We start from the raw sequence: 14,858 nt of genomic DNA on the forward strand, positions 1-14,858 counted from the left end.
CAGTCACGCGGTATTGCTCCCCAGCACATCATGCACCCCAACTTTGAACGCTTCGACGCTTCACGGGTTCTTTTAGCCGGCATTACTGACTTCTCTCCCGGCCCCATCTTCTTATATGTACTCTTTATATCCTATATATATCCGACTTCCCTCCCAGCAATATCACAAGCCAAAGCAGCACTTCTTACACACTACAATTTAGCAAAGGCCGAGTATTTTAAACCCTTATAACACTCTAACTCCCAGTGTCATTGTACGTAGTTTCTAGCTCTCACCATAATGGGAAGTGAAAGTTCAAACAGCGTAATAGTTTCGATGTTTGTAGTAGTAGTATTGCTCGCCCTGGATGCCTCATTGGTGCATGGCCAAGGCACTCGTGTCGGGTTCTATTCGAAAACATGTCCTCGAGTAGAATCCATTGTTCGATCCACTGTTCAAACTCATTTTGGGTCTAATCCCGCTATTGCTCCGGGGCTGTTGAGGATGCACTTCCATGATTGCTTTGTGCATGGCTGCGATGCTTCTATCCTTATCGAGGGGACTAACACTGAAAGAACAGCCCCACCTAACAGTTTGTTAAGAGGATTTGAAGTCATTGACGATGCCAAGGCCAAGCTTGAAGCTGCATGCCCTGGCGTCGTTTCTTGCGCTGATATTCTTACCCTTGCTGCTCGCGATTCTGTTTTTTTGGTAATTATCACACACGTATATATGTGTGCAATAATCATGCATGTGATCTTACAACCACATGATTATATTGATCAATCATCAATTGTTATTGCAGACCAAGGGACAGAGCTGGCAGGTACCTACTGGACGCAGAGATGGTAGGGTATCATTGGCCTCAGATACCACCAATTTACCTAGCGCTAGAGACTCCGTTGATGTTCAAAAGCAAAAGTTTGCAGAGAAAGGTCTCGATACTAAAGATCTCGTTGTCCTCGCTGGTAAGAACTACTTAATGCATATCTCTACATAGTCTTAATGATTGCATATACATGATTTTTGGTTTTGAAAAATAGAGAATTATTATATATTAAGCTGAGTTAACCATAAAGTCAAGACATAGATGACTAGCTAATTATTACATAAAGTCATCAACTTCAAACCCATACGATCTCAATGTACATGCAAGTATATACGAAGGCTAAAATACGTGTGTCAATTAATTACTAATCGTATGCAATTTTGTTACTATACATAATATAGGTGGACACACCATTGGAACAGCAGCATGCCGGCTATTCAGTTACAGACTATACAACTTTACTACAAGTGGGAATGGTGCTGATCCTACCATTGACCCAGCTTTCCTGCCTCAACTCCGATCTCTCTGCCCACAAAATGGCGACGCAGCAAGGCGTGTAGGACTAGATCCTGGTAGCCAAAACAGATTTGACACGTCTTACTTCAATAACTTGATGAAAGGCCGTGGAGTACTCGAGTCAGATCAAAAGTTATGGACCGATGCCTCCACAAAGACTTTTGTTCAACGTTTTCTGGGAGTGAGCGTCTTCAATGTGGAGTTTGGAAGGTCCATGGTAAAGATGAGCAATGTTGATGTTAAAACGGGTACCCAGGGTGAAATTCGCAAAATATGTTCTGCAATTAACTAACTGGCCAGTACTCATCGGAGCTCTATCAGAAGGGACCGGAGAGGAGAAATTAAAAAAAAAACATTTAATATTATGTACTATTTATTTGCTTATAGGCGTAAGCCGATTAATTAGAGCGTCTTGCATTGTGCATGTTTATTGTTTTTGGATTATAGGAGTACGGATGGCGTAAGATCAGGATTAATATGGCCAATATTCCGAAGGATTTACAGTTTCTAGCTGATATATAATTTTATAAGAAATTGGGTTGTGTTCAATTTACTCGTTTGAAATTTATAATATTGCCGTAATTTTCCAGCTTTGAAGACTTTAAGTAGGAACCGTCGCTAGCTATAATGTCGGCCGGCGCGGCCTCCTACCAGATGATATTTAAAAAACGAAATGAAATTAAGGATGACAAGAAAAAGAAGGAAATGATTGGTCACATGCATGTGCATGCCACCAGCCACCTAGCTAATTTATTGTCTTAGCCTGCATGCAACCTAATAGCGCGTTACGTACTTAATTGGCTAATTTGCGGGTGCGAGAAAGAGAGAGACTAGCGACTTTATCAATCTGGATGACAATGGTTGCTGACTGTTTCTCTATAATTGATTGTTTGACAATTAACCACTTTGATATCGGTGGCTGTCAATGAAAGAAACGTTTCGACAATCAATGCCTTCACGAGACAAAAGGACTGCTGTAACGCTGTTTTCTCGCCTCGAAGCAAAACGGCAACTTAATATGTCTATTCTATAATAATTTTATAGCTTTATTTAAGATGAAAGGTAATTATATTTAGTTAAAAATTATTATTTACTGAATAAGCATAATTACAATGAATAACTTGATATAAATTATAAAATTGTTGTAATTATATCATTATATTATCCATTAGACAAAGGTCGAAAAAATGGGTCAGAATCTTCATAATTGAGCCGACCATTATGGCCCAAGAAGCCAAGAACCAGCATCAGGGAATAGTAATGTCACATGCCGAATACAGAATTTCAGGCCCAAGTCAGGATTCTTAACAACTACTTAAAGAGCAACTTCCCTCGAGAACATGCAATACAATGCAACAAAAGAATTGCCTGTCCAAGAATAAACTCAATTTACGAAGGCACAATTACTAAGAAGTACAATAACACAAACTCTGATTTTGGCACGCGCGTTAACCTAACCAAAATAAGTTTTAAAACCGCTTCAACTTAACTATACAGCGAGTCAGCAAACATTACCTGGAAAGCACATTTTTTTTATTTTACTTGATAATTATAGAAGTGCTTTTAAATGTATCGATGCATTTTTTTATTTTTTAAAAATATTTAAATATATTAAAAAAATATGAATAAAGAAATTTAAAAAAAAAAAAATTGCAAAAAGCAACTGTCGGTCATGTTAGCCCGACTCATTTGGTCACCGGCGTGTGCCACTTACAATAAACATTAATTACGTACGTACACATCACATTTATGAACAGTGAAATCACTGTTGGAACCCCTCTTTCTTTGTGGGCGTTACGTACCCAACTGCATGCATTAATCTCATTAAAATCCTAACCCTTTTTCTATTAATCCTTGGCGCTGACTGCTGACTCTCGCGCGCTGGTCTGTAGCTGATCCCGTCATTGAAGATCATGTCAAACATCTTCCCTTTTTTTCTTCCTTGAGATATTTCTCAGAGTTCCTGTTTCAGTTTGTTTTACGTTCCGATCGAACCCTTTTTTCTTTCTTTTAGGGCGTTAGGATATTTTACGAACCCAACTGCATGCATTAATTATGTTAGCTTTCATGAAAGAGACGTTAACCTTACCATACTTGCTAGATCGATCAAGCCCTATTTCTATAGTTGATCTCGTCATGCGTTGAAGATGCCAAACATTTTTCTTTCCCGGCCTGTTTTCACTGTTGAAATCTTTGTCATGTATTTAATTACTAGCGGTGGCAAACATCTGCCTGATTGAAGAAAAAAATAAAAAGTGACTTCAAATATTAAAATAGTCTAATGCATAAGAGTCATTATAAGAAAAATGAATTTTTGTGACCAGTTAATTTCAATAAAATCACTATTTACAACTAAAATTGATTGCGAATAGTCTTTTAGTTGCAATAAATTAGTCACAAAAACTCGTTTTTCTTGTAGTGAGTAAAATTATTATTTATTTATGTTCATAATTTATTATGAAATTTAAATTATATTAAAAATTCAAATTAATTAGATATTTTTATTCTCTTAAAAATGTTCAGTAAAATTTCATTATTTATTTAATAATGAAAAATTAGTATTTTATAAATTAAAGTTGATTTTAAGTGTATGATATAATATTTATATTTTAATTATCTATTTTATGTTAGTTTAAATCAATATTTAAACTTCTACCGTTAAATTAAATCTGAAGAATCAAGATGAAGGTTTGGGATTTAAAACTCCAAATCTAACTTTTTCCCCCACTTTTCCTTTTTCTCTCTTTGCAGCATACAATAGTAACGATTCATTAATTAAATAAAAGCTCTTTAAAAGCATATTCTGAACAACACCTAATTAAAAATATATTATTTATATAAATGAGCCAACATACAAAATCACCATTCAATTGACAAGCTCATGAGAGTTGCATATTTAAAATCACCAAGTTTATAAACACAATTTTTTACTTAAATATTATCAAGTTTATAAGCAATAATAATAATAATAATAATAATGCATGTTGAAGTTACAATCAAATATAATTGTCCAATGTATGCATGGCAACATGTGTATAATGTCATACGGTATGTAGTAACTAAAAGTCGACGAATTCATATTTGTTTGTTCAATAAAAGAGTCGGATGGAAATAAAATTAGTGAGTCGTGTAGTATAGGTCAAATTAATAAACCGATCAATGCTGCAAATGGAGATCTACAGGGCAGAAATGATAAAAACGTAAATAAGATAGAGATCAATTAATAATACAATACGAAATGAATAATTTGGTTTCACTCACCAATTACGTGCATTCTAGCTAGCTAGCTACATAATTTGATCATCACCACATGATATACATAATTATATGCTAGCTAGCTAGCTTTTTCTAATTTAATACGGACTCTTCTTCATAAATATATATATATATGATAATATGATTTGCATTATTCCTAACAAGACATATTATTCATTGGCTGCAATTTTTCAAAAAAAAAAAAAAGAAGAGTGGCTCTACAGCCACCGCTGCTTTGTTGAGGGCTCCCACTAGTGTATTTCATGTGTGGTTTTTTTTTCTTTTTTTCACATGTATTTTTTTAACATTTTTAAATTTTTTTTAAAAAAATAGACAACATCATTAAAAAATATTTCTTTAATTATAAAATAAAAATAAATATAAAAAAAAATTCCAAAGGGAGCCAGCAGGAAGACTAACATTTTTCAAAAATAATTGTGCCTGCCTAGTGTATATATACGTATGAGCTTATATGACTATGTCATATTGCATGCACGCCAACCCATCTAAAAAAGTCAGGGTCATTTTTGTTAATACACTAAAAAAGTTCAAAACTTTTAGAAAATACTACACGACAAATAATTTTTAATGAAAATTTTTGTAATTATTGTAAACTATTTATGTACTTTTTCGTAAAACTGAAAACCTAAAAGGACACAATTGTAATAATAGTCAGTTACATAGGGATATATGCGGAACAAAAAGTGTAAAAAAAATACTATTTATATTACTTAGTCAATTACATAGGGGTATATTTGGAATAAAAAGTGTTAAGAAAACACTATTTATTACTGTTCATATGAGGATAGGCTATACCGAATAAAGGGTGTAAAAAAAACACTATTATATGAGAATAGGCTATGCGGAATAAAAGATGTAAAAGAAAAAAAATTATTCATTACTGTTTATGTTACTGTTCATTACTGTTGATGTTACTGTTCACTCGAGGATAGCCTCTTTTAATATATAGGAGATATATGCAAGCATTGACGCCTACCTAGCTAATTCGTGTTATAATTTTCTTCGGGTTTATTCCTCATTATGTACCCTCATCCTAATTGTTAATTAAATTATAGTTTTGTTATATTTCATCATATCATACAACAAATCATATTTATTTTTATTTTTTGAACTTTTTAATTTATTTTTATTTTATTCTTTTTAAACTAATTTAATTATTCTATTCATCATCTATATACCATACATTTAATAAGAGAAAAAAAATAGAAATTAAAATATTATATGTATTATATAGTGTAAAGATGATGAATAGAATTTTTTATTAAAAAATTATGTGTGGTATAATCTTCATAATTGAGCCAACCGTTATGGCCCAAGGCGCCAAGAACCAGCATCAGGGAATAATAATGTCACATGCCGAATGCAGAATTTCAGGCCCAAGTCAAGATTCTTAACAAATACTACAAGAGCAATTCAAAAAGAAAACAGTCGTCATTCAATCATGGTAGCTACTAACCATTTATGCAACTTCCCTCGAGAACATGCAATACAATACAACAAAAGAAGGACAATGCTACAGCCCCTGCTGGGAGTTCCGGCTGGGGTGTAATATTGTTTTCCACGTATTTTTTTAAATTAATTTTTATATAGATTTTTTATTACTTTTAAATATTTTAAAAAATAAAATAAATTTAGAATATCATTAAAAAAATACTTCTTAATCAAAAGTAAAAAAAAAAAAAATTATTAAAAAATACTTCTTTAATGACAAAGTAAAATAAAAAATCATATTGTTTGATAATATTATGATTTTTTTTATTTTTTAAAAATATTTAAAATTGTTAAAAAAATTTATATAAAAAATAAAAAACTTAAAAAAACACATATAAATACACTTGTTAGACCCAGCGGGAGATTTAGCATTTTCCACAAAAGAATTGCCTGTCCAAAAATAAACTCAATTTACGAAGACACGATTACTGAGAAGTACAATAACAAAAACACTGATTTTGGCACACGCGTTAAACTAAACAAAATAAGTTTTAAAACCGCTTCAACTACTTAACTATACAGCAAGTAACCAACCATTACCTGGAAAGCAAATTGCAAACTTTTCAATCACTTGGAAACCAATAGGATTTCCCATTTCCAGCCTAGCTAGGTGTGTTGGCATTCGAATCACTTATGCGGCTGCCTCCAACTTGGCAGCCGCGCGCGGCGCGAGCCTTCCTATCAAGCTGAAAGAGACTTCGTGTCGTCAAGATTGCCTGTGGAACTGGATCGTAAGTCGCTCTCGCATACAAGCTCCTCACCGCCCTGGCTGCTGCGTCCTTGGCATCTTGCGAATTCAATGGAGCCAACAAGCAATGCCCCAAAATCCTCAATGTCGACTGCAATAGCTCCCAAGGCAGAGGAATTCTAGTTACCCTGGGTTCCAAATTCTCCTCATTTCTCTCCATACTTAATTTTCTCATCTCCTCCACTACGCCCTCAATCTCGTTTCCTTTCTTCGAAAAAGATGTACAATTCTAAAATTCATCAGGATCCTTGTTGAACTCCCTTCTACAAGAACAGTTATTCCCGGCCCACACAACCACGGATCGGCAAAATTCAAGCTTGGACCAGCTTGGCATCTGTGAGATATGCTTGTAATAGCAATTGATTGCGACACCGATGATGCAGGCACGTTTCGTCGACTTAACGGCTATCTGAGGCTTGAGAGGGGGCGACCAAGCCCCAACAGAGGGTTTCGATTCAGCAGGGGATGTAGCATTGTTAGTGCGACGAGGGCCCAGGGGTATGGTAGAGGGAAGGTTGGGAAAGGTCGGGGATGAAGATAAGGAGGGGCTTGTCGTACGAGACTTGGTCTCGAAGGCGTAGAGGACAGCCTTGAAGCCAACGGAGGAGTGGACGTGGGAGAGATAGAGAGTGGAGAGGAGTGGCAGGAATGAGAGGATGACGATACATAGATGGGGGTCAGAGGAGAGGTAGGTTTCGTAGAGCCATTGACCGAGGGGTCAGAGCCGGAGCCAGAGAGCGAGGAGGAGCGGGCGGAGGAGAAGAGGGGGAGGACGGGGCGGTCGAACTCAACAAGGGAAGAGAAGGAGAAGGAATTGGGGGAGGAATAATCGTTGAGGATGGAGGAGAGGGCGAGGATACGGGAGCGGGCTTGGGAGACGGATTCCCACCATGACTGCGTTGGGTCGAAGTTGGCAGCGGCAGAGGTTTTGATGGTGGTGGTTGAGGGTTGGGGATGAAGGAGCAGGAGGAAGAAGAGGAGAAGTTAATAGAGCGGTTGAGGCGGAAGTCCATCGGACCATGTAAATTTTTTTTTAAATAGATTTCATTTCATTAATAAAGGAAGTTATAGTTGTGACTCATCATTTCATTAACCGTAAAAGATGATTCATCACGGTGGCACGTGGCAGCCACATGCTTACTATGACCCGTGTTTGTAGGTGACGCGTCGCTCCATTTGACGTAGTATTCGGTAGTCTAACAGATCGACGGCCTAGGAATCATCCGATGGGGTGTGTGGTGTTCTTCATTTACCGAAAAGTCTCCAAACGACACTTCACCTTTATTTGGCTTGAAAAAAACTCAAATACAAAGAAAAAAATACAAACTAGAAGAAAAAGTACTGGACTAAGAGAAGGAGAATGGAGGAGCCGAAACTCCCAACCAAACCGTTTATTGTATTTTAATTAAAATTTTAAAAAATTATAATAATTAGATGAGATGAAATGAGTTGAAAGTGTTTATGAATCTAATAAGATCTAATCCAACTATTAAATAAATTGAATTTTACTACTTATCACCCTCACACATCATAATTTTCTTAAAATTAATTAAATTATTCTACTCATCATCTATATATCACATATTTAATAAGAGAAAAAAATTATAGTGTATAATATGTGGAGATAATAAATAGAATATCTCGAAAAGATTATGAAAGTATTCTCCAAAATTAACTTTTTTTATATATTTAAGAGAGGAGAGTACTCCATATATCCTTTATGAAGGTTGGTAATTATGACAATCAAATCATATGTATTTAACAAAAATCAACCTTCTTGTATGTAAGTTAGATGGTCTTACCATGCATAGATGGGAGCCTATACAATTATAAGAGGCTTAAAATGTCTCTACATATTGCTCGTGGTCCCTATAGAGTCCTATTGACAGTGGTAATAGCAATATCTACCATTGGGGTCAGATAATGCGAAGCAATTGATTGCACCTTATCCAACATGATGGCAGTGATTTTGTATATCGCATGTGTGGATTTTGAGACAGACTAATGTTATATATAATTGTAAAATATATAAATTTTATACTATTGTTTAAAAAAAATAGAATTTATTATTAAAAATTATTTTTTTAATAAAAATCTCATATTTATTCATTTTCTTTAAAAAAAATTATGCATTACTCCATGATTATAAATATCATTTATTTTTAAGGTAATCTATCATTTTGCTAAGCAATTCTATCATCTCTCTCTTTAAATACTCCTTGGTTGATGCGAGTCCATTAAAAAAATTCATATAAATATAGTAGAGAATTGAGATCATATTGGTAAGTCAAATTAGTAAAATTCTGAAAACATAGACATAACATATAACTATTAAGATATATAATATTATCTGTGTTACGCCTTCAAATAACGTGGCTGTCAATGGTATGCAGTGCATGGTAAGGATAAGTGCTATACACCATTCTTTTTGCCAACATCGTTTCATTATTCTTTAGCGTGACATTAAATGATTACAAGATTATTCATAATTTATTATTTATTTATTATCTAATTATTAGATATCAAATAAGAAGATGGTAGGGGTGATAATAATTAAAAAAATAATAATTTACACACAATATTTTTTCTAACACTTTACACAACTATATTTTAAATGAGAGATATTTTTGTAAAACATCTTATAAAAGTAACATGATTTTATAAAAATACTTTCATTTTATAAAACTGTTGTGCAATGTATTGTATGTATATCATTACTATTTTTTTAATATTTATTTAAGTTACCAATTTATATATGTATATATATTTTTAACATTAAAAAAACAAAAAAAAACACTAAAGATACTTCTAAAAGACATTTATAGAAGGCATATTTAGAGGACATCGTTCTCCATCATAATTCATAAACATGACCTGGGAAAAAAAAAAAAAAAGTTAACGATTAATGTCATGACCCGAGCCCAAACCCGACTCGAGACGTTGTTATGTTCGGCAAGATAATCTGGTCTCGTCTCTTGTACCTAAATCCATCTCTCATTCCAATGCCCAAATTCCAATCAAACATTGCAATCTCCGTTTCCGTTTCTTTCTAACTTCTCTGTTCGCTCAGCAACAGCAGACCACGGTCCACTTTGGACATTCTCTTCTCCTGTCTCGTAGCTCTCGCCCCATCCACACTACACATTTGCCCATCTTTACACCCAGCTTTTTCTGCTGTCCTCTCTGTTTCTCAACTCACCATAATCAATGGCGGCCTCGGCTTTCTCCAATTCGCTTATGTCGTCTCCTTCTCTCAGTTCCCACTCGTCGCTCTCTCATCGACCCGGCGCCATTTTGTCTCTGTCACGATCACAAATCTCTCTTCCTGCTTTCAGATCTCATCCTCTAGCGACTACATTGAAGAAGAAGATTAATCCTAGCCATTTCACCACCTATTGCTCTCTGGATGCTGCCAAAGATCCGAGTGAAGAGATCCCCATAGAATTGAGTACGAACTTCGCTTCCCGAATGTATACTCTCTCTTCGTGTAATGGTGAACGTGATGGGTTCTTTTTTTTCCTGTTCAGGATACGCAGCATTTCCTACGGTCTTGGATATCAACCAGATTCGTGAAATTCTGCCTCACCGGTTAGTGACCTTTTTTTTTCCTGTAACATTGGTGCAAATAAGCTGTTTGACTCTTTTTCCTTCTTTTGGCTGTGGTTTAGGTTCCCATTTCTCTTAGTGGATAGAGTGATTGAATACAATCCTGGAGTTTCAGCTGTTGCTATAAAAAATGTAACAATAAATGACAACTTCTTTCCTGGCCATTTTCCCGAGAGGCCGATAATGCCTGGTGTTCTCATGATCGAGGTAACTGCTTTCTTCCACTGTCATTCTTCCATTTTGATCCATTTATTTATTCCAAGTAGATTGATGATCCATGGGTAGTTATGCCTTCCTTGGCGAATTTCCTAATATGGATTTCACTAGGAATCACACAGAAGCCATTCCACCTTTAAGGCCATGTGGTGGGTTGTAAACATACAATTAAGAAAAAATGAACCATTATAGAAAGAAAAAGGTTTAATTCAGAAGGATAAGAAGCGGTGTTCCACTATGGAAGTTGGGCCTCTGGCAATAAATTCTGCATTGCAATTGTACAAACACCTACTATGAAAATGCTTCCAGAATTCCACACGCGTTAATGACCCATAATAGGAGGCCTACTAGCAATAGCAAATGTACCAATGAAAACGCCCAAACTGAAAGTCGTCCCGAAGATTAGGGTCTTGATAACCATAATCCATAGCATTGGATGCTTAAACCAAGATAATTAAACACAACGGTATTTTGCACAAGTGTTGAAACTTTTAACTGTTGAGACAAACATCATTGGCAATTCAAACTGTTAAGTGCGTTTGTTCATGAATCTTGTATTTAAATTTTTTGCTATGTGTATGCTATCCATATCTGGTCATGAATTGACACAAGAAGAGGATTCTCGATCATCTTCCCTATACAAACAATTAGCTTTCCGTTCATCTATTCCAGACTAGAAGTAAATATGAAGATGTAATGAAAGCCTTCTCAATATTTGCTTTAGTGATAGCGAATCAGATAGATAGTGATTTATGGCAGTGGTTGTTGGATATAGGCAATGGCTCAGGTTGGTGGCTTGGTTATGCTGCAACCAGAAGTTGGAGGCTCTCGTGAAAACTTCTTCTTTGCTGGCATTGACAAAGTGAGATTCCGGAAACCAGTGGTTGCTGGTGACACCTTAGTTATGAGAATGACACTTATCAAGCTGCAGAAACGCTTTGGAATTGCAAAGATGGAAGGGAAGGCATACGTTGGAGGTGAGGTTGTTTGCGAGGGTGAATTTCTAATGGCTACAGGCACTGCATGATTTGCACCCTTTTTCCTCCCAATAATTCCGTTAATCTTGCAGCTACCTTTTCAATGCAAACATTTATGGCAATAGTCATTTGATTAAATGTTACTTTTGAGAATATCCATTTCTCAGGCCAACCCCTTCAATAGAAAAATTATGTAGAAAAATTATCGACTTTCTTCTTCTGGACCACAAACATGTTTCATGTTTCATCTTTTCTTATTTTCCTCTATTGTAGGAAAATTATGTATTAGATAATATAAAATTAATAACAGGTTCCAAAGTGCACTTCACTCGCCTCTCCCCTTGACTTGTGTAGGAAACAACCACTTGCTAGGTGGTCCTGAAGGTTTCCTGCTTCCCACCTTAAGATCTCTTCCAGTAGAGGAAATTAGAATCTGGTTGGGAGTTGGTTTGATCTCATCACCCTCTCCCCATTTCTTCTCCCCATAACCATTCCCTGTCTGGTTTTGAGATTTCAGATATTCGAATTATATTAAAATCACTATTGGTCTGCAAATGCACGGAGCTACACTAGCATTTGCACGTAATACAACCAAGTCATCAATGCTTTCAAGACCAGGCTTTGCTAATCCTACTGATTACAGAAGAAGATAGGAGATTGGGAGAATGAAGCACTAAATTTCAATATCTTACGAACACACATTAACCCAAGAAGAAAGTATAGAATTCGAAGTTTCATGGAGGAACCCAGATCTCAACAAACCCAGGGTTACGAATCTCTTGCCTCTAATTCAATTATCTACATTCAAGTCTGGACTTTTTACAAGCCAAGAGCACCAAGAGGTGTCTTCCCTTGTCCAGCCTCAAAGTAGAAAATTAGCATGGCTAGCATGGCAATCCTAGCATGCTTGATCTCGGCCAACTTCAGTCTCTCCAGCTTCTCCACGTCTGGAATGTAGACGCCGTCCTTGATCGTGCCCGCCAAACCCAAGGGGTCAAAGAATTTGCCGCCTGGGTAACCTTGCTCCCCGGTGGAATTGGCAAAGTTCTCAGCAGTCTTCGACCATGGCGTGGCCCACTCGACGGATTGCGAGTCAGGATCAAAGAAGTCCACCCATCTTTTGCTCTCAACCCAGCCCATCAGGAGAAGCTGGGTGCCAAGGAGGGATCCAAATGAGAATGGCGCAACTGCCCCAGGGGCAGCTCCGGCCTCGAACCATGGGATGCCACTCCATGCCTGACCGACAAAGATCCCAAGCACTGCAGCCATTGCCCACCTACCGTGAATGAGCTCGGCTTCCCTGTACCATTTCAGGAATGCTGGGTCCTTGCCAAGTCCCAGTGGGTCAAAACCATAGTCACCTGGGAGCCTGCAATTGAAAATTGAGACAATGTGTTAGTTGACATCCTAGTTTTTAGAATGAGGAATTCATAAGAACTGTGAATTATTTGAGTGAGAGAAACTTACGACCCATCGAGCCACTCTGGGTCAACTAAGTTGCCACCACCTCTCACACCAGGAAGCCAAGACTTCTTTGCCTGAGCAGCAGCCATGGCAATCACCTTCCTTGGCCCAGCAGCACCCCCAACTGATCTGGCTCCAACAACAGCAGACAACAAGGTCTGGCTTCTCTTTCCTCCACACAAGAAGGAAGATCCCAACCCATTTAGCACAGCACCAGAGGTAGCAGCCATCTCTCTCTCTCTCTCTCGCTAGAAACTAAACAGATTGGTGAAGGAAATTGTAGATAGATGGGGAGCTCAAGGTTCTCTAGCAAAAATGGATACCTGGATGGCTTTATCAAGTGTGAGGGAGAGATAATCTAAAAGGGGCTTGTGGAGGAGCCATGTTGGATAATGAAATCTGGAGAGGAAATCTAGGCTTACTTTCGTGGATAGATTTCGAACCAATGGGAGCTATTTCTCCATCCGCATCCCCATATTACTTCCAAAGCCACATGGACTATGCCTTTGCCTCTAATTTGGTATTGTCTTCTTCTATGCCGTTTCCACTTTTTAACACGGAATATAAGCATGATACTGTTAAAAAAGAAAAGGGAATGTCGACAAGGAAAAAAGATATTTATAATTGTAAATTGTGCAACTATCGCATAATCATTTTAAAAAAAGTAAATAAAACATGAAATCTATATGAAAAAAAATTAATTTTTTAATAGTGAACTCCACTCTTTTTCAAAACGATTACGCGATTTTGATGCACTTCACGGTTGTATGTAAAATTACTCACAAATAAGGATATGCCAAACAATTACGAGAGGGCCCAAAAGTGATTCAGATGTTACATGTATTTGCATTCTTACTTGCAATTTTACTTATAAGATTTATTTTGTTAGTTTTCTTTTGAAATTCAATTTCAACATACCAGCAACTGACATATGGAAAAGTAAATTTCTTTGTAAATTTTTCTTAAATACATATAACATTTTCCTATCAAGAACTATGACCAATGACCAATGATCGGATCGGATTGGATCAGGTTGGGTTGCTACCTTGACTGTGAGTGTTGTCCTAATATATATATAGTAGTGCAACATATACATACAATTTTATTCACAATTTTATGTAAAAGACCTATTCTATTAGTTTTCTCTTTAAATTCAAATTTTAAATTTTAAATTTGATAATATTAAGCATATCAATAACCGACAGTCCAACATGAATTGTTATGTAAATAAAAATTATAAGTAGAAATAGTATTTTAAAAAAGAATATACATATTTTTAAAAATGTAACCGGTGTTCTCAACCCTTGAATTGTCATAGATACTATCTTCTTCTTTTTTTTGAATCATCATAGATACTATCTAGTAAATATTTCTACGTGACGTGAGGGTAAATGTTATGTGGAAGGTGGTGAAGGAACTAAGATCGAAGAGATGATGAAGGAAAAAGACCAATGACATTCTTAAGTGGTTTTGTTCGAGCTTTGGTCGAGGTATCCATCCATCTTCGCAATCAGTTGCCAAGCCTTCCTTAGTTCCCTCTCTTCTGACATTAAAATTTCATGAAATACTCTGCTCCATGTGCTGCCTCCAACACTTGGTAATATCTCCATTTTTCTTGAAGAAGCAGCAGCAGCAACTCAGCGAGATATATCTCTCAAGGGCCCGTGCCCGCTCCTAGTTCTAACTTCTAACTCGTTTATTTTCATAATTTTTCTTGATTTATATCATCTAATTATTTTAATATTTTTAAATTTTT

At 36.2% G+C, this 14,858-nt stretch overlaps 3 protein-coding genes and 1 pseudogene across 3 annotated transcripts; 2 read left to right on the forward strand and 2 right to left on the reverse strand.

Moving 5' to 3' along the window:
• On the forward strand, positions 1-1,854 carry LOC121255459 (peroxidase N1-like). The gene is made up of 3 exons (XM_041155805.1): positions 1-690; positions 785-947; positions 1,210-1,854. The coding sequence occupies exons 1-3, from the start codon at positions 280-282 to the stop codon at positions 1,614-1,616; spliced, it is 981 nt and encodes a 326-aa protein (XP_041011739.1). The 5' UTR covers positions 1-279; the 3' UTR covers positions 1,617-1,854.
• Positions 1,855-6,670: 4,816 nt separating this feature from the next.
• Positions 6,671-7,823, reverse strand: LOC121254193 (annotated as a pseudogene).
• Positions 7,824-9,852: 2,029 nt separating this feature from the next.
• On the forward strand, positions 9,853-11,793 carry LOC121255487 (3-hydroxyacyl-[acyl-carrier-protein] dehydratase FabZ-like). Its single transcript, XM_041155843.1, has 4 exons — positions 9,853-10,287; positions 10,367-10,427; positions 10,508-10,652; positions 11,437-11,793. The coding sequence occupies exons 1-4, from the start codon at positions 10,047-10,049 to the stop codon at positions 11,686-11,688; spliced, it is 699 nt and encodes a 232-aa protein (XP_041011777.1). The 5' UTR covers positions 9,853-10,046; the 3' UTR covers positions 11,689-11,793.
• Positions 11,794-12,295: 502 nt separating this feature from the next.
• On the reverse strand, positions 12,296-13,525 carry LOC121255475 (chlorophyll a-b binding protein CP24 10A, chloroplastic). The gene is made up of 2 exons (XM_041155826.1): positions 13,106-13,525; positions 12,296-13,007 (listed from the first exon to the last, which is right to left on the reverse strand). The coding sequence occupies exons 1-2, from the start codon at positions 13,330-13,332 to the stop codon at positions 12,458-12,460; spliced, it is 777 nt and encodes a 258-aa protein (XP_041011760.1). The 5' UTR covers positions 13,333-13,525; the 3' UTR covers positions 12,296-12,457.
• Between the last annotated feature and the right edge of the window lie 1,333 nt (positions 13,526-14,858).

The sequence above is a fragment of the Juglans microcarpa x Juglans regia genome, chromosome 3D (genome assembly GCF_004785595.1).
Source record: "Juglans microcarpa x Juglans regia isolate MS1-56 chromosome 3D, Jm3101_v1.0, whole genome shotgun sequence".
NCBI lineage: Eukaryota > Viridiplantae > Streptophyta > Magnoliopsida > Fagales > Juglandaceae > Juglans > Juglans microcarpa x Juglans regia.

What these genes read in the sequence shown, in the direction of transcription:
- LOC121255475 (XM_041155826.1), bottom strand. Translation starts at nt 13,332, where the DNA reads ATGGCTGCTACCTCTGGTGCTGTGCTAAATGGGTTGGGATCTTCCTTC. An exon ending in CCAGAGTGGCTCGATGGGTC is followed by an intron (nt 13,008 to 13,105) that starts GTAAGTTTCTCT and finishes TTTCAATTGCAG; the next exon opens with GCTCCCAGGTGACTATGGTT.
- LOC121255487 (XM_041155843.1), top strand. Translation starts at nt 10,047, where the DNA reads ATGGCGGCCTCGGCTTTCTCCAATTCGCTTATGTCGTCTCCTTCTCTC. An exon ending in AGAGATCCCCATAGAATTGA is followed by an intron (nt 10,288 to 10,366) that starts GTACGAACTTCG and finishes TTTCCTGTTCAG; the next exon opens with GATACGCAGCATTTCCTACG. An exon ending in CGTGAAATTCTGCCTCACCG is followed by an intron (nt 10,428 to 10,507) that starts GTTAGTGACCTT and finishes GCTGTGGTTTAG; the next exon opens with GTTCCCATTTCTCTTAGTGG.
- LOC121255459 (XM_041155805.1), top strand. Translation starts at nt 280, where the DNA reads ATGGGAAGTGAAAGTTCAAACAGCGTAATAGTTTCGATGTTTGTAGTA. An exon ending in CTCGCGATTCTGTTTTTTTG is followed by an intron (nt 691 to 784) that starts GTAATTATCACA and finishes TTGTTATTGCAG; the next exon opens with ACCAAGGGACAGAGCTGGCA. An exon ending in AGATCTCGTTGTCCTCGCTG is followed by an intron (nt 948 to 1,209) that starts GTAAGAACTACT and finishes TACATAATATAG; the next exon opens with GTGGACACACCATTGGAACA.